The sequence below is a fragment of the Passer domesticus genome, chromosome 5 (assembly GCF_036417665.1).
Source record: "Passer domesticus isolate bPasDom1 chromosome 5, bPasDom1.hap1, whole genome shotgun sequence".
Lineage (NCBI taxonomy): Eukaryota > Metazoa > Chordata > Aves > Passeriformes > Passeridae > Passer > Passer domesticus.
The window spans coordinates 74,748,589-74,776,406 of record NC_087478.1 but is presented as its reverse complement, the minus strand read 5'-3'; the positions used below and the strand labels follow the sequence as shown (position 1 = coordinate 74,776,406).

The 27,818-nt window shown below is 42.7% G+C and overlaps 1 protein-coding gene across 4 annotated transcripts in view; it reads right to left on the bottom strand.

The window, feature by feature from the left end:
• Positions 1-1,364: 1,364 nt before the first annotated feature.
• DUSP16 (dual specificity phosphatase 16) overlaps positions 1,365-27,818 on the bottom strand; it is a 63,198-nt gene continuing 36,744 nt past the window's right edge. For all 4 annotated transcript variants that reach the window (XM_064421097.1, XM_064421096.1, XM_064421100.1 and 1 more), the window contains exons 5-8: positions 15,708-15,871; positions 9,466-9,625; positions 8,658-8,781; positions 1,365-5,034 (exon numbers count right to left, since the gene is read on the bottom strand). In XM_064421097.1, coding sequence (XP_064277167.1) covers positions 3,915-5,034; positions 8,658-8,781; positions 9,466-9,625; positions 15,708-15,871 — 1,568 coding nt within the window. In that variant the 3' untranslated portion in view covers positions 1,365-3,914. The remainder of the gene's footprint in view (positions 5,035-8,657; positions 8,782-9,465; positions 9,626-15,707; positions 15,872-27,818) is intronic.

Below are 27,818 nucleotides of genomic sequence, written 5' to 3'. Positions count from 1 at the left end.
AAGTCAGTTTATAACTTGTGCTGTGTATCACAGCATACTGAGCACCTACCTGATGAATACAGTTAGTAAAGACAGTAGTTCACCAGATTACCACATTTCTACTCTCTTATCCTCCCCAGCCCCCTCAAAAGCAGGGCTACCTGATCCCTGCTGGGAGGAGGTTTGCTGTTTTCAGTTCACTTCATTCTAGGAATGTCATTGTGATGGTTACATCAGGAGCCCAGTGACCTTGGGGACCTCTTCCCAGTAATGCCAGGCAGTGAAATGAAAATTAGGTGTTGGTGACATGCATGAGGCAGATTTCAGTTGCCCCTTGGGTTTTTACTGGAGGTGGAGTTAGACTGTCTCTTCCCAGAGCTGGCTGGTGGCAGGGCCAGGGATGGGGGAACAGGAGCAGAGCAAGTCCTGCAAAGCAGGCAGGAGGAGTGATGAAAGCTGAAGTGAATGCTTCAAAAAATAGGATTTGAGGGAACAGAGCTATTGCAATCAGAAGTGGACTTCAGAGTGGGAATGAGCAGCTAAATCTTAGAAGATTGCCATGTCAGCCTGCTGTGTAGGCTAAGCAGCTGATGATGCCATTGAATTTGCTTGGTTCTTGTTTTGTTCTCTAGGAGCTGCTAGATCTTCTTTGTAGAGAGTAAGCACAGAAGCTCACACAGGTTGTTCCTTGTGCTCTGACTGATGGTTCGGTTTCTTTTAGAGAGGCTTAGAAGATTTTGCATTTCCCTTTCTGGGATTGTGCTTTGAAATTCTCAATAGAAAAGGCTTTATTACTGCACCTGAGTTTGAACATGCTGTTACATAAACTCACAGCTTTCTCCTCTAAGGGTGCTACTGTGGCAGCCCTCTTTAATTCTCATCTGTGCTATATATTTGTGTGAGCCATTCTCTGAAGCAGCAGTGGGGGGTGTGCTCCAATCTCAGTGAGCAGAACTTGCTCTGAATTCTTCAAGACTGACAGCATCAGTCAAAACAAGCATTTAAACGAGTAATTAAATTATTCTTCAAATAAGTAGTATGGGAGGGAGGCAAGAAAAAAGCATGGGGTTCATTCTGGGTAGCTTCAGCAATTTCAAATACTTGCTTCACCAGGACCACCCCAGCTGCCTGAGGAACAGGTTACTCACACTGGATTAGACAGTGGAAGGTGTTAATGCAGACAAGTGCCACTGCTGCTCATCAGTGGAGGGACAGGTAAGAGCCCTAAATGGTTCCTGGTGCTGGGAAATCACTACTGCTTGTGAGAGGTGGTCTAAAGCTGCTCCAGCCCTGTCATTCATGGCCGCACCTGCAGGGAAGGGGGTGTCCCATAAAGGACAAGGCCCCTGCTGCAGGTACAACACTCCACAACTCCTTCCTCAGCCTTCTGTATAAACAGGTACCATTTCTGATTTTATTTCATCATAACATACATGTAATGCTCATGACACAACAAGATGAGAAACTCACATCTCTCTGAACCATTTCACCAGCTTGCCATACACCAAACATGTCAAGTATGCCACACACCAAATGCCATACGTTATATTCATATTGAAAATATACACATTTTTCCCTCTCACATCCTCCACTTTGCTTTTCAGACTTCTGCAAACCATTTCCAGTATTGTTCAGGGACAGGACTCTAGTTCAGGTATGAGCCAGGGCACCACCCTGTGCAGGACATGGGGTTAAGGCTTCCTCCTATGGGAACCTGCCCCCTGTAAGTACTGAGCCTACACCTTGGATTCATCCAGAACACACTGGGAATCACGAGGAGCCACAAGACCAGATTTCAGTTCTTCAAAAGGTGATCAACCAAACCAACCCCAAACATACGAAGAAGGGGAGAACACACATGTCTGAAGGAGCACAAGAGAGGAAGAATCTGTTTCTGCCTCTAGGGATTGATACGTGTTAACTCCCACTAACTGGTTTAAATCAAAGCCACCCGCTCTTCCTGAAATGTGGCTGAGAGCAGCCCTGCTCAACTGTTAGCGCAGGCCAATGCACACACAGCTGAAAATAGTTGTGATGTAATCACTTCCACTGGAGATGTAAACAGAGACAAGTGGCAGCACGTTCAATGAGCAGCCAGCACCTGACACAGTGTCCTGGTGATGTCAGCCTCTCCCCTGCCCGGGCCCTTTGTCCAGCCTCCTGTACACGCAGCACAAAGAGCCTCGGGCTCAGTGACTCCTGGTGCCTCCTCTCTCCGTGCCTTTTGCACTTTTTAGGATCAAGTTAATCAATGCTGTAGCTTTCAGTGCTATTTTCAACGGTCCATTGTAGGAAATTAAAGTCACATCCTAGCCACAAAACAAAACAATGACAAAAATCTTCTCCACTTTTCAATATAGGAAAACCTGAGATTTGAGTCACAAAGTAGCTAAACTTACAGTAAAAAAACCCCAAACATAACCCAAGCTGCTGACTTGAATTAGGGCTTCAGTTTGCTGCTGACAATCTTTTTTTTTTTAAAGCTGTTGGCCAGGGTCAATTATTTGTTACTACAATTTTCAGCTGCCTGCACTGAAATGGGACAAAACAATACAGTTTCCCCTCAACGTGTTCTGAGGGGTGCTGGGGAAGGCCCTGGGGGATGCAGCTTTACACAGTGGCTCTGGTACCACCCCTCACTGACCATAACCTCCCATGGCAATGTGCACACGGAGCCCAAGGTGAGCAGCAGCCAAGATGGGAGGGAAGCAGCTGGATCACTGTTAAAAACATGAGAAGGGCTGTGCCTCATCCCCTGTGAAACCAGGGCTGTGACACCTCCTCGAGATGGAGGTGTCTGCCCTGGGGTGCAGAGGGTGAGGATGTGGTAGAGCCTTAAGCATCTGCAGTTCCAGCCTGGAACTGCTCAGTTAAGGACAAAAGCCCACCCCAGCTCATTTCTACCTTAAATGCCCCAAACATTTGAATTGTTTTTCAGCAATTGAATTGTTGATGGGCAAGAAAAGTGTGTTGTGGCCACTCGTACCAGCCACTTCTCTTGCATGTAGCTCTACATCTCAACCACTGTTTTATGGCTGAGAAGCCAAAGCAGCTACCCCTCTCCCAGAAGCCAGCTTAGTATCAAAAATACAAATATTTTATCAAAAGACTAGGGGAAACAGTCCTAAGTATGGTTCATTCATCTTCTTTTAAGAATTGCTGCTGAGCCAACTGAAACACTTGTGCGTGGACAGCTTTAAAAAAAAAAAAAATGTGGCCAGTCATTACTTGTTCACATTGTTTATGAACTCACTACCAGCATGTGGCAGCCATAAAGCCCTAGTTTATCTTATGTGTTTTTGAGGTACTGGGGTTTTTTTTCTCTGAAGCAGCTCTCTAGCGAATCACCTAAAGCCTATTCATTAGAACAATAGTTACACCAGTATTTACATTTGTCTGAACGGTGTGTTCAGACCAGCCTTGCTGTAACCGGTCCCTATGGCCTTTGGAATCACTCCCAGTCTCCTTTTCTTACAGGAAAAACGTCTCCCTCCAGAGGTTGGCTCAGTGTCAGGGCTAAGGTGCACTGGTGAAGACGTGGGGCACGGGGAGGGAAGAACAAAACTAGTTCTGACAGGTAGGAGCGTGGTTCAGTGGAAGCAGAGAAAGGCTGTGACACCAAGAGAGCTTCCTTGTTAACAGCCACTGAAAGGATGGGCAATCCTTCGCACAGAATTGCTTCCTCTGACAGGGAAAGGGCTGTGAAATGTTCCACCCTTCTCCCAGAGAGGGAAGGAGAAAAACCCAGCAGCAACCTTGCCCTCCTGGGCAGTGGCCGTGGTCACTTCCCTGCAGCACCACCGTTTCCCTGGCTCCCAGCAAAGCCTCTGGTTCTTCCCTCCCTCCACCTTTTTACCCAAAGTTTCAGATTTACAGGGACCTCTCACACGCTGGGGTAGGAGCAGCTCTGCCACAGTCACACGAGCCTCCGCCCCTCAGGACACTTCAATGATTTCCATGCTGCCTGAAAAACTCGACTGACTGCCCACTTTGCCCAGTTCCTCTCTGGATCTGTTGTCCGACAGGATGCTCTCCCCGAACTCCATCTGGCAGCTCCTGCGCTTGAACTGCTTCTCGAAGCTGCTCTCCTCGTGCCAGCTGCGCCGCGAGTCGCCGCGGTCGGCCTGGCGGGCCCGGCGGCGCACGGCGCCCGGCTGCTCGCAGCCCGAGGGCAGCTGGCTGCAGCTGTAGGCGGGGAAGGCGCCCCCGAACACCGCCGAGGCCGAGTAGAAATGCGAGGACTCGGCGGCGAAATACCAGCTGTTGGTGAGCGACGAGGGCTGCGGGGCCAGGATGTCCGAGTGCCAGCCCTTGAGGCCCAGCCCTGCAGCGGACTTGGCCAGGTGCTGCTGGCTGCTGGAGAGCCCGAAGACAAAGTTCGTTCTGCACGTGTCCTCCACGCTGCCGCTGCGGTGCAGGGGCGACGGCAGGGCCCGGCCCGCGTGTGCCCGTGAGGCCGCGCTGTCCCGCGGCCACGGGCCCGGCGCCTCCCGCGGCCGCGCCGCCTCCTCCGTGTCGGGGCTGCTCCCCGGGCTCTGCTCCGACACCTCCCGCACCGGGGAGAACTGGCACGGCTTGCTGCCGCCCTCCAGGGCAGCCGCGTGCTTGTAGTACTCCAGCGTGTCCTCAGAGGCCGCGAAGCCCTGCACCGACGCGGTCACGCAGCTGCTGCTGGCCGAATAAGACACGGATTTGATATCCAGGGAGAAGGAGCGCTTCAGGCGGTTGCTGTCCTCCACCTTGTCCAGGGAGACGTGCAGCCCGTTGAGGCCCTGCACCAGCGCGCCGTCCTCCAGCGGCGCCGGGTGCCCGCTGTCCGTGGGCCGGGGCTCCAGCAGCTCCGAGGCGGCCGAGAGGCAGAGCTGGCCCGGGGACAGGCTGCCCTGGCCCCCCTCCAGCACCTGCTCGCTGCTGCTCTTCTCCAGGTGCAGCAGCTTCAGCTTGCTGATGTGGCCCGGCTGCCCGCTCTGGTTCTTGAGCTTCTTCTCGAAGTCCAGAAGCTGGCCCAGGAAGTTGAAGTTGGGAGAAATGGTTGGCCTCTTTTCTTTCACAAATCTGGTAAGGGGGACAAACAAAAGGAGAATTAATTAAAGAGCCTGCTGCTCAGGTATAACTCTATACTGAATGTTGTCAATGTCTACAGCCTATTCTTAGTATATTAGACTAAGGTTCAGTCAAGCATAAGTAACTTGAGGGAGTTTAAAAAAGGCAGTTTAAAGCAAAATTTTGCTTTCTGCATGCTCTCAGTTGTCTCTGTACTTTAAAGGTGCCTAAAAAGTGTGGGGGGGAATGAACATTTTAACTCTTCATGATTCCCACGAGTGATTCAAGTGAATAATTTTCCCTATTTACTTCATCACTGGGATCTTTGCTACCTTGGTTTCTGGCCAGAGTAAAGAACTCCTGGAGTTTTGCACAAACAGCACTTGAGCTTTAGCCAAGAGACCACTTCTGTGCTTCCCCACCATTCCAGTGACATCACATGTCCCTGTCACCTCTCCCATGTCACTGCTGACAAACTGACCCTGTTTGCCATTGTCAGGACAGAGCCCTGGTACACTCTGACCTTGTCCAGCAAGTGCCAGCCATTTCTGCCCCACGCTGTAACTGACCACTGATGGGGTGACCACAACTGTAGAGGTGCAAATGCAAAAAACAAAAAAACAAAAACCCTCTCACAAGCCCTGCAGGGGTTCAGCAGTACGGGGAAACAAAATTGCCAAACCCCTGGAAGAGTTCACCTATTTTGGGTATTTTTGGGTGCTGTAGGAAGCAGCCTAAATGTACAAAAGACTTGTATCACATGATTTCTCTTATTTACTTCAAAGTTAAATATAAATACTTACTTCCTACCTGACTGATTTGCAATACAGATAAATTAGTACTTTGCTTTTAACAGGCTGCAAAACAGAGGTGCCCAAATCCCTCCTCCTCCAGTTTTGGTTTTGCTTTTTTTTTTTTTTTTTTTTTAAAGAAACATTCCTGGAACTATGCTTAACCAGATGACAAGAGAATTAACAAGGGAAGAAAGCTCGAGGAGCTAAATCTAGTGCAAACACACAGACAATGTGTCACTGGGAAAATTAAATACTATTAAAAATAAAACCTGTCTGGGGAAGTGTACAGAAGATGAGCGAGCAGTCATTAAAAGCAGTGTGAGAAAAATGGAAAGGTGTACTTGTGTATGTGTGTACGTGCTAGCACATGAACAATGTCAAAACTTGCATTTTTTATTACTATTTTTTTTAATTTGCCAGAGAACAAACAATCCCAGGAGTAGTCAAGCTGACACTATGACCTGGAATATCACATTGCACAAGCTGATAGTGGAAACTTCCACCAGGAAGTGTAACACTGGCAAATGGAGAAATCTTGTGAGTCTCCTCAGGAGAAACTCTGTAGTTTGTCCTCTTAGCATTTGATATGAAGGTTTTTAGCAGTTTGCTCCCAGGAATTCATAGTCTTTGTTCATTTTTTTCCAGTCAAAGTCATTGTACTTGGGTTAGTTATTAAAGGGTTGTGGTAGCCTCCCCAACACTCTATTCTTGCCACTTTCTCCTCTCTCTCCAAAATAATGGGCAGTCCCAAATTTAAAACTAGAATTTTTAAAAATGAAAAGAGTAGGGAGAGCGTGCTGGATCCCCTGGTTGCAAGCTTTTTCATCTCAAAATATGTATTATTTTTTTCAGTTGGAAAACATCTATAATGTTTAATTCTTATGTTTATTTCTGTTAAATAGTCCATTATACAAAAGATTTTAAAAGTTTATTTCTTTGACTTTGGCTTCAAGTAATAGCATCACCTTTTTATTTTTGTAATAGTGTCAGACAAACATTTTATCTAATGACTTCCACTAATTCAAAGAAAAGTATTTTTCTTTTAAGCTTGGCCAACAAGAGATCCCAAACCAATGAGTGAAATGTTCTGCAGATGATTCTCCCTGAGCCATATCAAAGGAAATATGATGAAATATAATCTAAATTTCACAGCAGTTGCTCACTCCTAAGAGAAGAAGACTTACTGGGATTAACCCTTCACACTCTGTTCATGCTTTTGATTAAGATACAAACTAGAATTTAATGCAGAGATTTCGTGGAGGAATTTGAAGCTCCCTGAAGAAGTTCCTTGAAGTGTGTGCATTTTAGCAGTGTTTAGTTCTCTACACCTCTGCCCTCAGCCACGACCAGGCAGGTTTTTCACTGAGCTCACACCTTGCACAGTATCTATCCACTGCAATTCATGTTATCTGTACCTGAAAAACCCAGCTTTAACTTCTTAACCACACCTGTTCCATGCTGGAATTCCTGCACAACACCAAGCCACCAGCAGGCTCCAGTAAGGAAATGTGGGAAGTGTCCAAACACAGCAGGCAGAGCTGTAGCTCAGGCACCTCTTACATGCAGTTTTTTCACTGCACACATGACTAATTCAACAGCTTAAAAGTAAAGTTTCAGTGGAAATCATGCTCCACATGGCAATATCCAGTGTTCATCTCTCTGTCCTCATCCCTGTTTTAGGGATGGTGGTTTGGAATCACACACAGCTGATTCCAAAGGGGCTCCTCTGCCCCTGCTCCAGGGCAGTTACTCAAACTGGTTCTGCATAACTCCTGCACTAGATCCCATCAAAAAGAAAATAATCATTTTCTGTACAACACAACCAAGCAGTTGGTTAAAGTAAATACAGAAGTCAACCAAGACACCTGATGGGTAGGAAAGTGTTCACAATCCAAGTAGAGAAAAAATGGTATCTGTAAAGGAGGAAAGGGAAGGGCTCTCCACAAATATTACCAAATGCCAAATGAAGTGATATTTCAAAATGCTTTCTCACACAGTTTTTGGTTGACAAAGAGCAACAAAGAAGCTTTTTCCACTCCTGAGCATTTCACTTTCAGGCAGTTCTTTGTGACCACTACCAAACTGCAGGAGACAGATCCAGCCCAGCATTTGTCCCAGGTGTGGCTCTAAATACCCTCAGTTCTCTCTTCACCCTGACCATTGCTGTCCCTGTGGCTCACAAGATGCTGTTACACGTGTGTGTTTGTACACAGCAGCTGTGGTTCAGGAATGAGGCTCCCACCAAACACTCCCAAGCCATGCACTGCTCCTCTGCAGCAGGATGGAGAGGAGAGCTGGAGGCACATGGGCTGAGGTAACAACAATTTACTGGAAACAGTGGTGAGATTAGAAAATGAACAGTAACAGCTCCATGGTAATGACAGAGGGTGTGAGAAAGGAGGCAAATGATTCTCACTGTGTGGAAGCCCCAGAGGACCCAACCCTGCCTCAGAAGGACCCTTCCCCTGCTCCCAGCAGTGACAGGAGGTGGCACACAGTAACCTCCAGGTCCTGGCCATGCCTCTCCTGGCTACTGCAAAATTTAACCCCGTTCTAGCCAGAGCAGGACAAGACACACATTGAATAAGCAGTTTACATTCCATGTATTTGCCTGCTTGGATCAAAGATCATTCTGCAGTGGGCAATTAGTATTAACTGTGTGATATCTATTCAATACCATTAATTTCTTTCTGGAGGAAACCAATGCTTAAAACAAATGTGGCCAGTGAACTAGCAGATAAAATGTCTGCTTCTACCCTTGGTCATAGCACCTTTTATCATCCACCCTAAAAACAGGGCAACAGGCACAAGAGTTGGTAGGAAGGGAAGATTTGTCCCTACCTGTAAGCTTCATCCAGGGACATATCCATTCTTTTCATGATGTATGCAATGGCAATGGTGGCAGAGCGAGATATCCCAGCTAAACAGTGCACCAACACACGGCCATTGGATGCTTTTGCTTTTTCTACATGGCAAAAGAAATTGGCAACTGTCAAACTCAGCAGCATCACACCAGGATAAAAAGTTTTTAAAGAAAGCAGTGTTATTGAAAATTATTCAAAGCTCCCAATTGAACTGCTAATTGCAAATCTCATGGAAGCTTGAAACAAAACTCACTTATTTCCTCTAGCACTGTGTAGTAGCATTGATATAGAAAAAAGCATGACTACACACAGGAAATATCCTGCAGTCACAGCATAGCTCATTTTAATGTGCACATGAACAGCCCTATTTGGATGTCTGGGAAAGGTGATTGTTTCTAATTTTACATACAAGTAAAAAGCAAGCATTCACGATGGAACAATTTGGCCAGTTCAAATATGGCTAGTTCAGTTCCCAAAGGTAAAGGCAGAAATTGTATGTCCAAATTTCTAACCCACTCTCTGCAGACATACATCAGGCAGCTACGAGGCTGCCTGAAAGCAGCTCTGAAGTGTCTTTGTTCTGTAATGCAGGAACATGCAGTGGCAGAATCTCCCCACGTTTTGCTCCTGTGCTTATGAAGTGATGCTGATCATGTCCATAGATCCTGAGGGTATTTTCACACTACCCAGAAAGAACTCGGGGCTTCTGCAGCCAAAACAGCACAGCAGACACACTGAGAAACCCAGACACAGTTTGAGAGAGAGAATTAAAATTTTCTGCTCACCTATAAAATCGACTGATTTATCCAACCAAGGCAAAATTTTCTCACAAAAGCTGTCATTCACAGGCACTCTGAGGAAATGGGATTCTGGAATAAAATCAGGCTTTGGACAAGTATTGCTGGCATTCAGGACGTAACCAATGTCGTTCTGCTGCATCAGCTCCTAGGAAAGAGAGGAAGATTAAGCCTAGAAAAGTCAAATGCTACCTTTGGCACATTACAAAGCTAAAGACCAAACTGAAATTTGTGTTGGAATTGCTCTAGCTGCGTAAGGGACATTCTTCTAGGAAAAAGACAACTCCTCAGCTTTAAATTCTTTTAACAACTTCTAATGAGACATCCAGTGTGTCCAAATAACATATGGCCTGCAAATCCCATAAAAATAAAGTTAACAAAGAACAGAAGTAATGGTAGAATACTTACTGCTACTCTGAAACATCACTTCCAAGAGAATGAACTTTTTGCTACTTTGGTTTAAATTCTCAGCATGCAAGCTGACAACAAACATTTCCCACATACAGTTTGATGACCTGAATATGTGTTTTCCAGATCACATATCTAGGGTTGAAATTGCCCCATCACAGATATTGGTGGGAAATAGGAAATGAAATGGGTGCCTCCTGCAGTCACCTCTCAAGTCCAGGAGTTTCTTGTTTCTAAGAGAATGTGCAAAACTCTCTCAAAATCTCAAGGAAAGAGATTAAGATCTTGAATTAAACCATTTCCACACAGCATTGAGTGGCATTTGACAGGAGTTCTGCTCTGTGATGTACAATTTCAGTTTTCAGTCTCTAGGCCTCTTGCCTCTCAGAGAAATGTCACAGGAACAAGCAAAGACACTCAGTTGACACATTTAAGAGTCAACTGGGCTTTTAAGTAAGTCAGTTTTCATGACTGAAGGAAAAGACAGCTCTTTTCTGCATCTCTCCATATGCATGGTATTCAGAGTTGTGCAAAGTAGTTTGTGATGCACTGGGCACCTTGGCACAAAAACATATGGAAGAAGTACTGGAAAAGTAGAGATGGCTCCACCACAAGCCATCCAGTCTCCTCTAAGGAAGCATCTTGACACAGAAAAACAATTTAGCATGCTAGAGTAATGCTTATCAAGCTGCCATGGTTCAGAGAGGATCTGGCAGTAAGTGACCTGCAATACTAGGCTTGGACACTACTTACACTGAACCTAAACACTGGGGAGCTTTTGGCCAAATTTCTATGGAAACTCTTATCTCAAAATAAACCTTAAGAAAAAGAAAACAACCCAAAATCTGGTTTTAATCCCTTTTCTTTCATAGCAGATATATAAAAAAGTTTGTCAATCCATAGGAGCAGCAGCATGAACGAATTCTTACACTGCTGATTTAAACTGGAGACCTACCAGTAGAAAATACAAAGTCACAAAGCCAAATGGTTGATTCTTCCCCAAATTCTTTCTGCAAGCATAGACATCTTTTAGTGAGGAGAAACAGGGAGATGCTTATTTAGCAGAAGAGCCAGAACTCTATCTTGTTCAGTCAGAGCAGTCCAACATGGGTTGTTGAGCTCTGGTACCCCACACTCATGGCACAGGGATGAACACACACACAGGGATATCCATGCATAAATTAAATGCTGAGTGAGAACCAAGAGCTGCAAGGGAGAAGTGAATCTACTCCAGTCACTTCAGAGGAAAGTGCACAAAGTCCAGCCAGTAGTGGTTGTAAAGAGGGAATTTACATGAATTTCTGCTAGGGAGCTGATTTTTGTTGCCTGGAGCAAAATTAACTGCTCTTCCACCTCTCATCCGAAGTCCTTCACATCAACACATGCAGAGGCTGGAGGTGTGGGCACATTGAACCAATGGACATGTATTATGTCATGAATACACCCATCCAAGGGGAACAGGAGATGGGCAATTCCTTATCTTAAATGTGCCAGGGAGACCCCCCTGATCCCCAACATCCCCACCTCACTGTCCTGGACCACACAGCTTTTCCCTTCCAGGATCCTAAAGCTCTTCAGCAGCAAATCCTGGGAAACAATTACTGGCTTTAGGTCACTGGGCTGAAATACTGACCCCAAACAGCTCACTCCCTGTTGTCACTGCTTGAAGGAGAGCAAGGAGCAGCTGGAATATCCACAAAGCACACACAGGGTCCTGAATTCCCAGGTACAAAGAGCAGGGTGGTGAAGGTTCACTAACAAATGGACTGCCATGGTCAGGTTTGTTAAGAACACAGCTAAGAGGGGGGTGATGAATTGGGAAGAATAGAACACATTATTATTTCTTTTAAAACATAACCATTGATGGGCTGCACAGTCCAGCCATCACAACTATGCCAGGTTTTTGATGCAGGATTGATTATTCATATGGAACAAGAAGGCTGCAGATGCCAAAGTCCGAAATCTGCAAGCCAAGAAAACCACCCCAAGATTTTAGTGCTTGTCTTCCAGACGGAGGCTAAAGAAAGAAGTTATGCTTCCTTCTGTTCTGAAGAATCAATCATTCCCACTGTGACATGCTCCAGTGTAATAACCATAACAGTGCCTTCATTGTAAGGCACCCAAGAGGAAAAAGTGAATTACGATGGGAGGAAGATCCAGAAATCCTAATACTAACAGCTCTGTGAAAAGAAGGTAAATGCTCTTTTGTAAGCTTATTTACATTTTATGACTTGTTTAATCTGAAAATTAATAGTACCTTAAAATGTTATTTTGTTCCAGGAAATAAAATCCAGGTCTGGAAGAAAAGAATAGTTATGCAAGTGGGAAAGCAGAAAGTTACAGATTTTAAATGCTGCCACAAGCCATGAGGTGTAAGTAGGAAGCTCCTTGAGGCCCATAACCACAGCACACATTGCTTTCTGTCACACTAACTTTCAGAAAAAACACTGTTACACATATGTAGGTTAGAATGCAATTTTCCTCTCTTTCACAAAGAGCAAGGAAGATCTGCTGTAAAAGTAAATACTGTCTTGCACCAGTCTATCACAGGAAAATAACCACAATGTAGCACACTGAGACACAAAATGACCAAACTTTCAGGTTAGAACCCTTAGGGGATTTTTAGCACTTCAACACTACAAAAAATATAAATGTTTTCAGAATTAAACATTTAGAAAGAAATCTGCAAAAAATATTAAAATTCTCCTACAACTTTCCAAAATTAATCATTAGTTTTGCTAAAGGACAGAAATCAAGCATTTGTGGCTGAGCATCTTTCCTAAATAAAGCATTATCAGCAGAGGTTTTAATGGTAAATAGCATTAGTCTTCTGAAAAGGTCATGAATACAGATTGTTCTGCAGCAACAGAAGCATTCCCCTGCTCAGGCACTTGGAAATAAGCTTATAAAAGATTCTGAAGAGATAAGTTCATCTTGATAAAACCTTGATGAAAATTCACATCTTTAGTTCATCAGGTTGATCTGTAGTGCTGATTAGGAATTTTTTGGAGATATTTTTGAGATTATTTAATTTCAGAGAAATTGGAAGGAGTCATGAGAACTCACAGCACTTGAAGGCAAGTATACAACTACATCTTAAGTTTGGAGAATCTTACTAGAATTTTTCAGCTTTTTTTTTTTAATCTGGGTTTGAATAGAAGAGAGATATTTTAATCTTAGCAGAAAGCTGACTTCCTGTCTAAGTATCCCCAGCAAGGCCATTAAACTAGAGCCTGCAAACACAGCCACTTACCAGCTCCTGGACTGTCCTAACTTTGCTACTTGTCCCTACCTTCTTCTTTTTTTTGTTTTGTTTGTTTCTGGCCCTCTGGTTTTGAACGTTTTTTACTTCTCAGATTCCTTGCTGTGTGTTTCTGGGCAATCAGTGTATCAGTCATCCTCCTTGCTCTCCCCAAAGCCCCTGTGCAGGATCCAGGCTTCCCAGAAGCCAAGCATGTTGCAGGAAGAGCAGCAGAGATCCATTATTTGTGTTTCTAATGTGCCAGTGTGTGGCTACCACTAACTTTTAGTTAAATCCAGAAACTGATGAAACCAGGAAAATGGGAGTTGCTGGGAAAACATCAAGTGTCTTCTAAGAGGTAGAAATTGTAATTTGTTCACGCAGTTTCTTAGTATTTTCCAGTATTAAGGATGGAAAACATTTTGCATTTTCCAGAGGCAAACATGGAATCTGAAGATGTAGATAAGAGGTAGATAAGCCACTGGCACTCAGGTCTTGTTTAGTGCAGCCAACAAGTGACATGCCCAAGAAAGAAGAAAAGGTACAAAAACCACCAGATTTGAAACCAAAAGATTTGTATTTGTCCTAAAAATGGGTAAGAAATTAAGAGGTCACCAATGGAAGAACTTCCAAACACTGACTGTCAGGGATGACACCAGGTGGTAAGAACTTCCTGAACAGCTGCATAGGTGGTGTGCTACCATTTGTGTGGTTCTCCATACAGCATGGGAAACACAGTAATCCTTGATTTTCAGTACAAGAACATGTGAAAAAGTACAAATCTGACCAGCTCCTGGGGCTCTTGCACTAATTCTAAAGTATCTGCAGCTGCAGGGTTTCCTTTGACCCACACTGAAGTGACACCAAGACTGCAGACACACTGCCACAAACAGCATAAAAACATCTAATACCTTATCAACTGAAAGAGGGCTTTTTATTTTTTTAAATTACTTAGTTCCTGCTGTCTTTTGTCTGGGGACCATAAATTACTTTTGTGGTAGGAAGAGTAATAAGCTGCTTTGACATCCATCATAAGTGAATCACTGAATTGAATGGCTGACTTGCTACCTGGCAGTAAAGACAAGATTTTAAAGGACAAAGTAGATGCAATGACTTCTGACTATCCCCTATTTTTGTGCTTTCTGCTAAAGCACAATTAGCTTCTACATTATTGCTTGTGTGTCAAAAATCCCCATTAAAAATTGTGAAAAATTGAAAAATAGCCTATTAATGGCCAGACTGGGATGGAGAAGAAGAAGAAACTGAAAGAAGTAATTAAAAAAGAAATTAAAATGGTCAAAGTACATAAATTTTATCCAGTTACAGGACTACTTATGATAGCTCCTGGCTTAAGGTTTGTACATGGATAAAAAACCATACACATAAGCCTTGCACATAATTAGGGCAAGATTCTAGGGTGAAGCACTCCTTCCCTCTCCCCCATCCCTGTATTTAATGCCAGCTTATGAAGGCTGTTGGGGGTTTAACTAAGGAACAGGACTGTCAGAGAGCAGGGGAGGCAAGAGGGCACGTACAGCACAAGGAATGAAAATTCCCTTTGAAGGGACCCAAGGTGCAGGTTGGAAGCAGTGTGAGCTGGCCTGAGGAAAACATCTGTGGACACACATAGGAATAGAGACCCATGGCAATTTGAGACAATCTCTCTTACACATCTGATAGTCCAGCATCCTACAAGTGCTGTATTTGATAATTTTGCTGACTATTTTAAGTATATGATTTATTTTTTTGCTTTTCTTAGGAGCAGATATTACTAATTTTTAGTTTTTGAAATTACTTAGAAACAGTAAAAGTTTCTTAATGCAGTGCGACCATAAAAGCTCATTTTATACAACCCTACTGATTTCAGTAGGTGCACAAAGATTTGTTTGCAGTAATCCCTTATGATACAATTCATGGTGTTTAAATGCTGTTTTTTTCCTAGCACTTGAAGGAAATACTAAAACCAGACAACCTTCCTTTGTCCTGCTGCAACCATGAATATAATTGTGTCAACCTCCATGACCTGCCAAAACAAGTGGGTCAGAGCTGTGACAGGAATGCACTTGACCTGCTGTCATGGCAGATGTGGCAGCTTGGTTGATAGGTTCCTGAGGAATGTACCATTCCATCTGCCCCAGGATGAAGGAGAAAGACACCCAAGTTTCATATTATGTGACCCATAGATTAATTACGTGGTGTGTGGATCACTGCTTCTCCCATAGCTTCCCATGGCTTGTCCATTACCTGCCTCCACTGCTGCTGCTTCATAGCTGGAATGATGGGAGATCCCTGGAGATCAGATTCTCCTTCCAGTGACCCACGTGGCACCCAGAATGCTCACCTTGTTGAGGACATCTCACTGAGGACATCCAGTGACCCACGTGGCACCCAGAATGCTCACCTTGTTGAGGACATCTCACTGAGGACACCCAGTGACCCACGTGGCACCCAGAATGCTCACCTTGTTGAGGACATCTCACTGAGGACACCCAGTGACCCACGTGGCACCCAGAATGCTCACCTTGTTGAGGACATCTCACTGAGGACACCCAGTGACCCACGTGGCACCCAGAATGCTCACCTTGTTGAGGACATCTCGCTGACACCCAAGGTAGAGATGAGGCAGGATTCTAGTTGGGCCAGTGTTGGAAACAGGTAGGCAGGGTTGAGAAATGCAGGTAGGGATGAGTGTGGATTTTCCTTCACAGAGACCAGGGAAAGAGCTGGAGAACTCAGCAAATCCACCTGTGAGAGGAAGAGCAGGTATTTAATCTACAAAGGTGGTGGTGCCCGTGCCAGTTCTGGGAGAGCAGCCTTTAGCATGGCAGAGGGGGAGGCACTGAGGGGCAGCAGGAGAGCCTTGGCAGAGCAGCTGTACATGTGCCTTTCCTTAGGTTAGCTTTGTGGCTCTCCAGACAAAATGGGAAACAGTAATCCTTGGTTTTCCACTCCCTAGAATATGAGAAGAAATACACGTCTTTCTGTGGAACCATACATCAGCTGCCAAGGCCTGGCTACGTATTCCCACTCTGCCTGGAATATTTATTTCTCTCCCTCCACTTCTCAGAAGCTTTTGATGCTTCTTCCCATTCTTAATTTGTGGTAATGATTCTTCAGAAAAACAGGCCCAGCACCCACCACACCATAGGCTGGCACACCTTTTAGGTTCCACCCTAGCAAGATGCTTTCTAGACACTTCCTTCTCCCATATCAGCTTTATACTGAGAGCTCATTAAGAAAAACTTATGTTTACTCTATTTGGCAAAATGCTTAATATGCATTGGGTAATGCTTACTTTTAAAATCCTACAGTACTAATTAAAATCCTGCACCTATATTGTGTGCTGCTCCACAATGAATGTATTTCATCCAGGACACTGGAAGAAGTTTCATCTTTCAAAACCACACCAAGCCAAGGCTTCTCCATCTCGAGTGGGGGAGGTGAAGCAGAGGGAAGACTTGCAAAGCACAGTGAAAATCCCCAGCTCTTTCCTCCCAGATGAGCAGAGTTTTAACTGAAGGAAGAGTAATTATAGCCTGTTCAGAACAGAGCACCTTTTTATCATCAAGGAATTGAAGCACTGACACGCTCAATCTGCCAAATGCTATGTTCACTATGATAACAGTTTGAAGATGTGAATTAAAATGACTCAGGAATAAGCTAATGTACTGTTTTGCCAGGGCTTGCATTACCATTGCCTGAATTATGCCTATTCTTTAGCTTTCAAAATCTGTATCATTAGTAAATGTTGAATTACCAAGGCAATAGTGTGTAACAACCCATTTTATCTAATAAAAAAAGCCAGCAAGCAGATTCCAGAGCAAACATTTTATGAATTAATTCCTGCTCAGTCTGCTGAATAAATAAATAAATGAAAAAATAAAAAAATAACTTGACTATTTTGTGAGACAAGCTAAGGCACTGCCCATCAGGAGCACAGATCCTGCTTGTTCCATCGAATGAGAGGAAGTTTGCAAAACAATTCTCTCACATACTTGTTAAATTTTCTTCTGTATAGCCCAATGTTTTCCTTTACAGGAAGCATTCCTTGAATTTATAGGTGGTATATACCTCTGAGATTGAATTTAAACAGTTATTTGAGAGTGTCATGAAGAAGAGGAAATCAACTATTTGCCTTGGTTTCATTTGCTTATCCTTTATTTTCTGGGAGCATTGCTGGCTGCTTTGTGGATCCTGTCACTGACATGGCTGGAAATAGAGAAGTCCTTACAAAGAAGCTGCAGAGGCAAGGATTTTACATCTGTGCTACCTTTGCAAAAGACTATATGGGAAAAGTTCATCAAAAAAGGTCTTCCCAACTACCTAGGGATTAATCTCATTTCTGTGTGAAACCTGTGACAAGAAATTAAGCAGGAAGGTAATGTGCAAAACACCTGAGATTTTGGGGACATGGAAGCCATGCTCTGTCATCCTAAGATATGGAGCACTCTTTTATTTTATTTCTATTCCAGGAAATTGAATTCTATTCAAGGCCAATTGAAATTATTCAAGATTAGATGTTTCAATTCTTCCTCTATGGCATTCATCCTTTCAAAGTCACGTTTCTTCTTTTTTATTCATGCTTTCCTAGTAACATGTTGCTTCAGGATCTTTACAACATGAATTACACTCACAAAACTCTCAAATCTTCAAAGTCTGACATTATACTGCCTGCCTTTACATGTGCACCAAGTGAACCCTCCTTTCCTCTAAGCATATTTTAACCTGGTGTTGGTATCTGTACTGAACTGATTTGAGAAAGCACAGACCCAGTGATTTGTTTCAAATATTAAGCTGTCTTCCCTGCCATTCTCTATGACCAGGTTTTCAAAAGGTTAGTAGCTTTTCAATGAATCTGGCTTCGATTTATGGCACTTTCCAATATGAAAAACTCATTCTAGGTCAATTGTATGGAAAAATTGCTTCAAAAGCTCACAAGCAAGCAAATCCCAAACTAAGAAAACACACTCACATATGCATCCTGCTTAAGTAGCAATTTCTTTAAGTGCCACAAACTATCAGGGGTCTGGAACAACAGCATCTACATGTACCAAGCTGTCATGGCATTATGAGACTCATTTCTGTTCAAAAGAACTGTACTCATCACCATTTGCTTGCATTAACTTACAAAATATACATATTTTTAAAATACACAGGGAAGTGTATTAAAAAAAAAACCCTCAGCACCTAAAAATGTGTAGAGAAAAGGGACATATTTCAAATGTCTCTGTTTTCTAACGCAGATGGTGGCTCCCCAGATGAACTCTGACAGTCTACATGAGGAGCCTCTTATGAGGCAAGTGATTTAAGCACTCAGACCACCTGTACACTTCTGCTGTAAATGAAGCAGTTTTCAAAAAATAAACCTTAAACACTTGGAAAATTAATTTAGTCTACGGGTAGGAATGCAGAACAGAAAATTGAGCCTTAAAACTAAAATGGGACAGGTTTTGTTTCAAATTCCATAATTTGGGGATGACATTTGCAAGAAGGCAATTTTTTTCCTTTAAATCTCATTACCTACCTCAGTTGGAACAGGGACATTGGCAGCACTGTGCAGTTTGTTTTAATTAGAGAAAATACACTTTTCTCCTGGAGCTAGTTTTTAATAACACCCTTTCTCCCACCACTGCTCCAGCCTCATGTGAATAATAAATCAATTGCAAGAGCATGCTGAAACTAGGGGGAGAAGGAAAGCAAAAATCCACACATCATTAACAGAGCTGCTGGGTTAATAGAGTTTCACTGAATTCTTTGATAAATGTCACTGGGCCTTGGAAATACATGACTGACAAATAACTCCAAAATATTCTCTCCTCAATAGCTCTGAACCACACAGGTTTTCTGTATTCATAGTGGTAAGCTGAGCTGAAACAGCTCTCTTGACATTCAACAGGATGTTTCTACAAAACCATGTCAAGGTGCCAAAAGCTCTCTGCTTTTGCAGCCCTTGTGTGTGGCAGACAACCCAACACCTCCCAGTCCTTACAGCAAAGTGTTTCTTGCTTACAAGCCTCCACTCCATTAGCAGAAATCTGGCAAGACCCAGTAAACTACTTGATTGCCCTGTTGCTATGGTGCTGCCAAGTGGTGACTACAGACTTCCCTTTGATCAAGGCTTCCCTAACTCCAGCTGGGATCATAAAGGTATGATCTCTGAGGGAATCTTGGTATCACAAGTGTCAGCTCCCTTCTCAGCCAACTCAGGAAAAAAAACAGGGCCAAACCCAGCACGGATGAGAAAAGTTTCAGCAAAATTCTGCAGTGAAAGTTATTCCTCCTTGTAGAATCACTGTGTAAGTCCTTATATGAACAGAATTCCCAATTAACTTTGCTAGAAACAGGAAGAGGCAGGGAAAGAATATGGGATCAGGAGGCAACAAATGATAGAGAATTATTGTTGATTTGGGAAGAGCTTCCTTTCACTGAGGGAATGGAATCCATCCAGATCCTTATGATTACTTAGTTTAATTACCACTAAACACAAATCATAAATTAATCCAGAGGAATGATGCCTGGGAAGCACAAGCAGTTACAGCAGCTCATTTCTCTGTTCTGTGGAAACAGAGCAGGAGCCTTCCAGTGCTGCCAGCTGCCCTGCTGCAATCATGGACACAGCTCTGCAAACCACCCTGCAGGTTTGTAAAAAGAAGGATGAGCTAAGCCTCAAAGGTCTGGATTGAACACTTGGTAAAAAATTGTGAAGCTCAGATCATATTTCATTGTTTTTATCTGATATTTAATAAAACCTTTCCAATTAAATGACACCATAACAGGACAGGTGGATAGTTCTTATGTTCATTGCATGTTACACTGACTTCTCTTCTTCTTCCTGGTCTTTATATTTCCTTCAATGGGATGTCAAACCATTCAGAGATGTGACCATAATTAGACAAGACAAATTCACAGGGTACATACTAAGTACTGATTTGGCCCAGGGAAGAGCAGAAAGGTTAAACAGAAGCATCAGTTACTACAAAATCAATTTTCAAAATGCAAGCATTGTTCCTCATTCACAACACAGACCACAGATGCTCCCTCATACATCCATCCTATCTCTCAACTTGTATTTCTAACATACAGGAAAAAAATCATCAGGAGGCAATCCAAATATCTCATTACTGCCAATTCTTGAAACAGCCAAGTTCCTTTTCATCATCAAGTGTCTGCAGAGATGTGCACCAGAATTTTTATCCTTAATCATCCAGAGAGAGCTGCTCATGCTAATTGGGCATGTGCATCCTGACAAAGCAGACATAGGGACAGAGATCCGACTGTGCTGAGATAAGGTGGGTTAAGTTCGTGTGTGGAACTGAAGAGCAACAGCTGAGGTGCAGCTCTGAGGTTCCACATGTCTGCAAGGAAAGGGAAAGATGAAAAGAGGGGACCTTAGCATTGGGTGTGACTTGTTTTTTCCATGTAACTTTCTGTCCAAGCACAGAGACAACTCCCACAAAGGTGACAGCTCCATGCATACACAAATCCTAACAGTTAAAAATGTAGAAACAAGCTGACAGTGCATTTGTGCCGTGAGGATTTTGTACTGTTTCTTTGTAAATGCAGTCATGAAACCTAACTTGTGAGAAAATAGGTGTTCACATCCCTTCACATGTTTGCAGTGATCCTGGCCAGCTACAGCTCGATGGAGAACCCCAGCAATTGCTTCTGAGCCCCAGAGCCTGGCAGTGTGGCCAAGGCAGAGGGGAGAGGAGATTCAGCTGGAGAAGAGATGGTAACCAGGGTGAAAGTCTCTGGCATCTTCTCCAACTAATGGAGACTGACTCCAAAGACCAGAGGAGCAGCTTTCCACTTTCAGGCTACATAAACATGTTTTTCATCCAAGCAACTGAGGGGCTGCAGACCAAGGAATCCCACCTGCCACCAGTGCCCATCTCACAGCAGATCCTTGCATACTTCCAGCCTGAGCTCTCTGAGCTGCTTGGTCACACCAGCAAATCCACTCCCAGCTCAGCTTTTCAGGGAGAGACACTAATTTGAGGCTCTGCATTGTACCAGTGCTCATTTCATACAGCTCACCAGAACTTCCATTTTTTTTTTTCAATTAATGACTCCTTTTGTCAAGCCTTATTGATGGTGACCAACAAGCTTTTGAAAGATCTTTTGTGGGTGACAGCAGAGACACAAGCAACATGGCAACCCCTAAGAGCTTGGCTTCCCTAAAACTCCAGGCTAAGAAAAGCCTAAGAAGTGTTTAATACAACATCCCTGCAGCTCCATGTGCCTCACGCAGGAGGCACAGAAAGATCCTGCCTGGTGCTCCTGATGGAGATGTAAGAGACAGTGGATGTGTCCTTTTTTCATATGGAGTCTGCTGGAAAAGACCAGAGACAAGGCACATTGGTAACAGAGTGAACTGGCATTTTTCTGAAGTGCCATTCCAATCAGATACTGCTGTTTTCCTGTTTTGGATTCTGACTGTTCTGAAAAAGCCAAAGGGAGAAATTGGTTTTCTTCAATGAATTCTTGAAAACAGACTAGAAGCTGCTTCATTCCTTTTCCCACAAGACCTAATTGTCTGCCAGTACATCAGTGTTAATTCAGCATCAAAAACCATTATTTTGAAGCAGGGAGTGGGAAAGGTCTGAGACCCAAGTGATGAGTCAGAAAACCGAAGACTACATGCATGTACTCAGACAGCATTGCAAGAAGGACAATATGAAGCTTGTGGATTTACCAGACAATTCCACCTTCATTAAATCCAGAATTTTCTTCTTCATTAAGAGCACTAATTATTCACAATTTTCTATAACCACTAAATAAATAAATAAATAAATATTATATTGTTATCCCTTTTAAAATGGATACTTTTTTTTGCTAAAATAAATATTATATTGCTATCCCTTTTTAAAAAGGAATATTGCCATACTTTTTTTTTTTTCATTTAATTTTACCTTTTAAAGGAAATAAAGAATAAAAAAGCAGGACAATTTGCAACTACCTCTAAAACATAATATTTAGGCCCTATGATTCTAAGTAAGACTCACCAAATGCCTGTATTCACCAAAGGTATGCAGTGGAGTAACTCATATTTAGCTTTTGGGGCTTTCTTTTCCCCTTCTAAATAGCAATTTAGAATTTGTTACTGTAAATAGTTATTAGTGCCAGGGCAGTAAGGTAACATTACTGGAAACATTACTAGGCTAAAAAAATAAATCAAACAGCACTATAGCAAACACAAAATACACAAACCCCAAAGTTTTAAGTTTGCTTTGCCTCAGAGGCTCTTCATGCTCTTTCCCAGTCCCATTCCTGTTGAACATTAACGTGTTTATCTAAAAGCTGCAGTATAGATTTTTTCCCTCGCCGTAAGGAAGGAAAGCTGTAAACTTTCTGACTCACAAGTTTTATGAATCTGAAATGTTTCCACTGTGTTTAAACGAGCCGCAGAGCTCCAGAGGCACTACAATTCCCGCATTCCAGCTCCGCTCCGCAGGGACCCATGCCATTTTCCATTACATAAGCTCAGGCTGGAGTTGGGAGGGCTCCCATCCCATTCCTGTCCCCCCTCCTGAGCCACGGGCAGTCCTTCCACAGGATCCAAGGTTTCACACTTCGGGAAAGCCGGGGGTGTTTTTGTTCCGGAGCGGCCCCGTTATTCCAGGTGTTTTACAAGAACAGTAGCAGGGGAAGCTCTTTGCCCTGGAGGGTTTCTGCCTTTGGTAAGACAAGGTTAATAGGCAGGTTAAGCAAACAAGGAAGGGAAGATGTGTGAGGATGGGGTCAAGCTTCCCATCCCACCCAAGTGCCATATTCCATGTGGCATGGCAAGGACAAAGAGCAGAGTGGACACCCGCACTCACCCTTTCTGCCTTTAAGAGGAAAAAAAACCCAAAAAACCTTCACCATAATTTCACTCAATTAAATTTCACAAGCATCCAGAGGTCTCCAAAACAAAAGCAAACTTAACAAGTTATTCTTGGGTTTGAGAAATGTTATGTGAGCTCTACTTTAGTCAAACCTTGCTCTCCCTCAAAAAACCAGCAAGTGGATACACATATGAAAGCAATAAACCCTACTCCCATTCTTCAAGTGCTTAAAACAATTATGGCACTAAATGAACACTGAAAATTGCATTTTAAGTACAGAGGGCGGGAGGATAGTCAGAGGCCTGGCTGTGGCCAAGGGTACTAGCTCAGCTTTTCTAGGCTCTCAAAAATTGATGGAGAGGGATACTTTTCAAGTGGGTGATTCAGAGCTAAACTCTTCTCTCACTCTCATCTCCTCCCTGCCAACACTGGCTGTACTCCATAGGTTATGGAACCACTTGGGGAATACTGCATTCCCTCAGTAAGATTTTACCTCTCTCAGTAGAGGCTTCCTTCTGATGGAATCAACCAGTCAGAATATCAGGAAAGCTGGCATCATTGTGCAACCATCTCTCCTCCTCCAAAGGGAGGCAGGATATTTAACATCTCATTCACACTATACTTATTTCAATTTGCAGATAACCTGATTATTGTAATTGATGACACCACCATTTTAAGGTGTGCTGGGGTACTCTGCAAAGACTTAATGTAGGAAACACTCAGAGCATCAGTAAGCCACAACTGAAAGATATAAAGCTCCAAATCCAAATGTTAGAAGGTGTCAGGATGTTTGCCAGGATTTATCAAACCTTGTGCCTTCTTTCAGTCCACACTGAAGCACATAGCACCCCCTTACTTGACATAGGGGACTGCAGAAACTGGGAATAAAGCCCTGTGTCACAGCCCTGGTCCCTTTAGCACATGGAAATGACCAGCTCTACCTACAAGAGGATATTCTTCAGATTCCCTGCTCCCCTGCCACAGGGAATGCTTCCTTGGAGATAAAGCAGGGAGAAAGCACTGGGCTTTTCTCATCTAGGCTTTTCTTTAGGCAAGTAAGACAACACAACGGTGAATGTACCTTAGACATACTTCAGTATTTTTAAACTAAAGATTTCTTTAAATGGGTTCCCATTTCTAATATTTCTAAAACAAATGGCAGGATAAGGAAGACTGAAGAAGAATTCTTGAAATTTGCTTCCTTCTCATATCTTCCATGCAAGTCTTCCATTTGGTACAGACACCTTGTCAGGTGAGGGAAACAAGGAATTGGGAAGTTTCAGCAGAAACATACCTTTAGCCACACTCCCTGGGTAATCACTCACTGCTTTGTTTCCAGGACCTTTTCCCAATCTCACTGAACTCATTCTGCTCAGGATGCCCTTCACTGTCCATGCATATGACCCCAACATTTGTCACTGAATAAAAACCCAATAACTAATTTGTTTCTCTTTATTACTCCTTTGTGCTCTGCAGGAATTTGTCAGAGAGCTCTAGTGAAGGAAGAATCCACCACATCACATTACTGCTGATATTTTTCATGGGCAGAAGGGTAGCAAGAGATTAGAAGGCAAGTCCCCACCAACCACTGTTTTGAGAGGGAGGCACACAGTGCTTCAGTGTTAGGCCATCACAGTTTTTAATGACACTTTGTACATATAGAAGGGTTTTGTTTAGGTTTTTTTCCTGCCTTTCGGGACACCTTCCATTTAGACCAAGTGTTCTGAACACAGACCAAAAAAAAAAAAAAAGTTTAGAAAAAATCAACACAAAATAAAAAGCTGAGCTTCATCTTCTTCACAAGAAATATTTGAAAGGTAACTGCCATGAAGACATCTGTGCTTGAATGAGCAGAACTAAGCCAGATTAAAAGCAGGGGAGAACAAATATTTAAGGAAAGTAGAATATGAATGCTTCCATTCACAAAGTGGAATAGAGTTTAATCAAGACTCTTGATGTTTACTGCCTTAATAATGATCATACAAGCAAAAATCACTATTCTCTCTGAACTGTTTCTGCAGAGCAAGCAGGAAAATCATAACACTATTAACTAGGAAAAAGACTCCATTGCAAGTAAATCCAATGCTCAAAATATGAGAAGGAAATCAGGTAACATCCCTGTGTTTAAATCTTACTTAAGTCAGAGTAGAAGATGCCATGATAGGAATAGAATTAAGCCCTTGGTGTCCACATTTCAATACTCTGTGCACTGTTAAAAATTAAGTACCACATGGAATGTTTAATTCCTAAAAACATTCCTCACCAAATTATAAATATTTTTAGGAGGTTATGTCAAGATCTTAAAATAATTGTTAAGGGTTCCTTTGAGGTCTTTACAATAGTTACTTCAATCAAAAGCAACCTCCAGGGCAAAGCACACCTTTATGCACAACCTAAATAAAAAAAGGCCTAAGTGCTCAGTAATGGAGGGTTTCAACAAGAACAGAGGCACGAATTTCAGATATTTGTTAAATATTTCTTATTCCAGCCCAACAAAAAATATTTTCCTACCCCAAAATGTTTATTTAAGATTGCTATTTTAAATAAACCAGATTTAGTGGCATATGGAAAACTCAAGTCCAAAGGTTCTTCTTTTTACACAGTACACTGACCCCTGCCCTCATTATGGGCCATAAACATTTATTAGAGTTCGTCATCAGCTTGCTGAGACAACATATTTTATCTAGTTTCCTACAGCCACATATCAATAAACTCCAAGGAGCTTTCAGCAAGACTGAATTTACCCAATTCTCCTTCACCCCACATCCTAAAAGGTTTCTTGTGTTTGCATTGAGTAACTAGATTTTTAACAGATGTAAAAAAAAAAAAGCACATTAAATAAGCACTTCACTGTAATATATCAGTAGCAAATAATTTCCTTATATTTCCTTTTTTTTCTTGTCCTTCTCTTCCACTGGTTTTAAAGCCATCAGTTGTTTTTGCATTCATAAATATCCCCATCCTAGCTATGTAAACAAACATCAGAGGAAATTCTCAAACCTGATCTTTGCCATTTGACATGCTAAAGTAAAAGTTCTGCTTTTTTAAGGAGGATTTTGACACATCAGATTCCCAAACTAACCCTTACCAGCTGTGTGTGCCTGAGTTCACCTCAGCTCATGTGCACCACCATCCTGCCTGTGGTTTAGGTAACATTTTCATCTTGAACAGAAAACGACCACATGCTGGAAAGGAAAAGAAAACCATTTCTCCCAGTATCATTATGATACACGCAACTGGTGATTGGCCAGATGATGCACTGGGAAGCTGGGAACACTCCCTTCCTGGTCCTGGGCATTCCCAGGAGAGCCACAGGCAAGTCTGAGAGTGGAGACTCCGAGCACTTCTTTCACAGGGTCCAGCAGATGAGCCAGAAGATCAAAGACATGTCTCACACAAGTGAGGAACAGTGTGAGGAAGGGAAGTTCGTGACACTTTTCTCTGCTTGGTTCCTCCCCAACACCTCCCTGCCATGAGGTCTAATTCTCAGTTGTAAGAGAGGTGTTTCTACCATGGAAATTAAGTTGAGGATAGTCTGATTCCTGCCTGGAGCTCTAATCTGCTTCAGGTTATCAGAAAACCTCTCAGGAAAGCTGAGGAGAGTTGGGAATTTGAACAATAAAAAGATTTCTGAGGAGATACTGTTTCTAGACTGGCTTATTTTTCAAATACCAATTTTCAGCTCAAGAGAGTATTAATCACTTATTTCAGCACTTTTGCATTAAGCATTTACTGTGCCTACACACCACTCAATTTTGGGAGCTCATATGTAAGAAGAGTTACTTAATCTAATACTGTAATCCACCACCCACAGGTGTAATTCTTACCTAGGCAGCAAAGAAAACAAAATCACCAACCCCAGCCAAAGCAAAACCCACGTGGTTTACTGTAAGTAAAGCTCACATGAACACCAAATTCATGTCCAAGTGCAGAAATTATTCACTTTCTCTGCAATCACTTTCAAAACAAGTTGAGAAAAGTTCTCTCAGTACCACAACCTCTCACTGTCATGTGAAGTCAGTACAAACTGTGGTGAAACCCTGTTGCTAAGAGGAAGCATCTCTGAGGAGTTATTTCCTTGCTCTCACCATTATTCAGTCCCTGTGTTTCAGCATTTCTCAGACACTAGGTGTACACTTCATTAGATCGCTGATCCAGTCACTGCAATGGATTTCCTATTTAAATTTGTAATTCCCTCTTCTTCCAGCCTTGGATTTACTTCAGGCCCCTCCTTGCTCCTTCTTGTGAACACTGTCTACTGTTCCATGACAGAAATAATGGAACTAGCACATGCTGAGAGCAGCAAATCCTGTGTTATAAGGAATTTAATTTCTATAGGTGCTTTGACCTGGGATTTAAAATGAAAAATAAAAACAAAAATAAAGAAGGAGGACGAAGGAAAATACCTAAATAAAGTGCTACCACTTAGGGAGCTGAAGTTTAAAATGTCACACAAACTAATCTCTGTAACTCTGGGAGATCGTTTCCTTTGTTCTTATTTTAGCAATTACCAATTCAGTAAGGAAGAGATTTTCTTCCTACCATGTACAATACTTTAAAAACCAGGGAAGCTCATTTTTTTTACTATATTATGACCCTAAAGTACAAGACATATCTATCTAAAATCCTCTGCATTGCTCCATTTCCACGTACACAGAGTAATGGTGAAATACATCCTCTGTAAGATGCAATTTCTAAGCACTGCATGTATTATGTGTCACTATATACAAAAAGAGCTACAGAAAAGTCTCTGCTGTAACTGAAGTTTATACCAGCACTTGTAAAACTGTACAGGTCTGCTATACCAACAGCATTTTCTTTCTTCTCTTTATTCAAGTGTTTCAGAGGTTTCTTTTGGCACATGT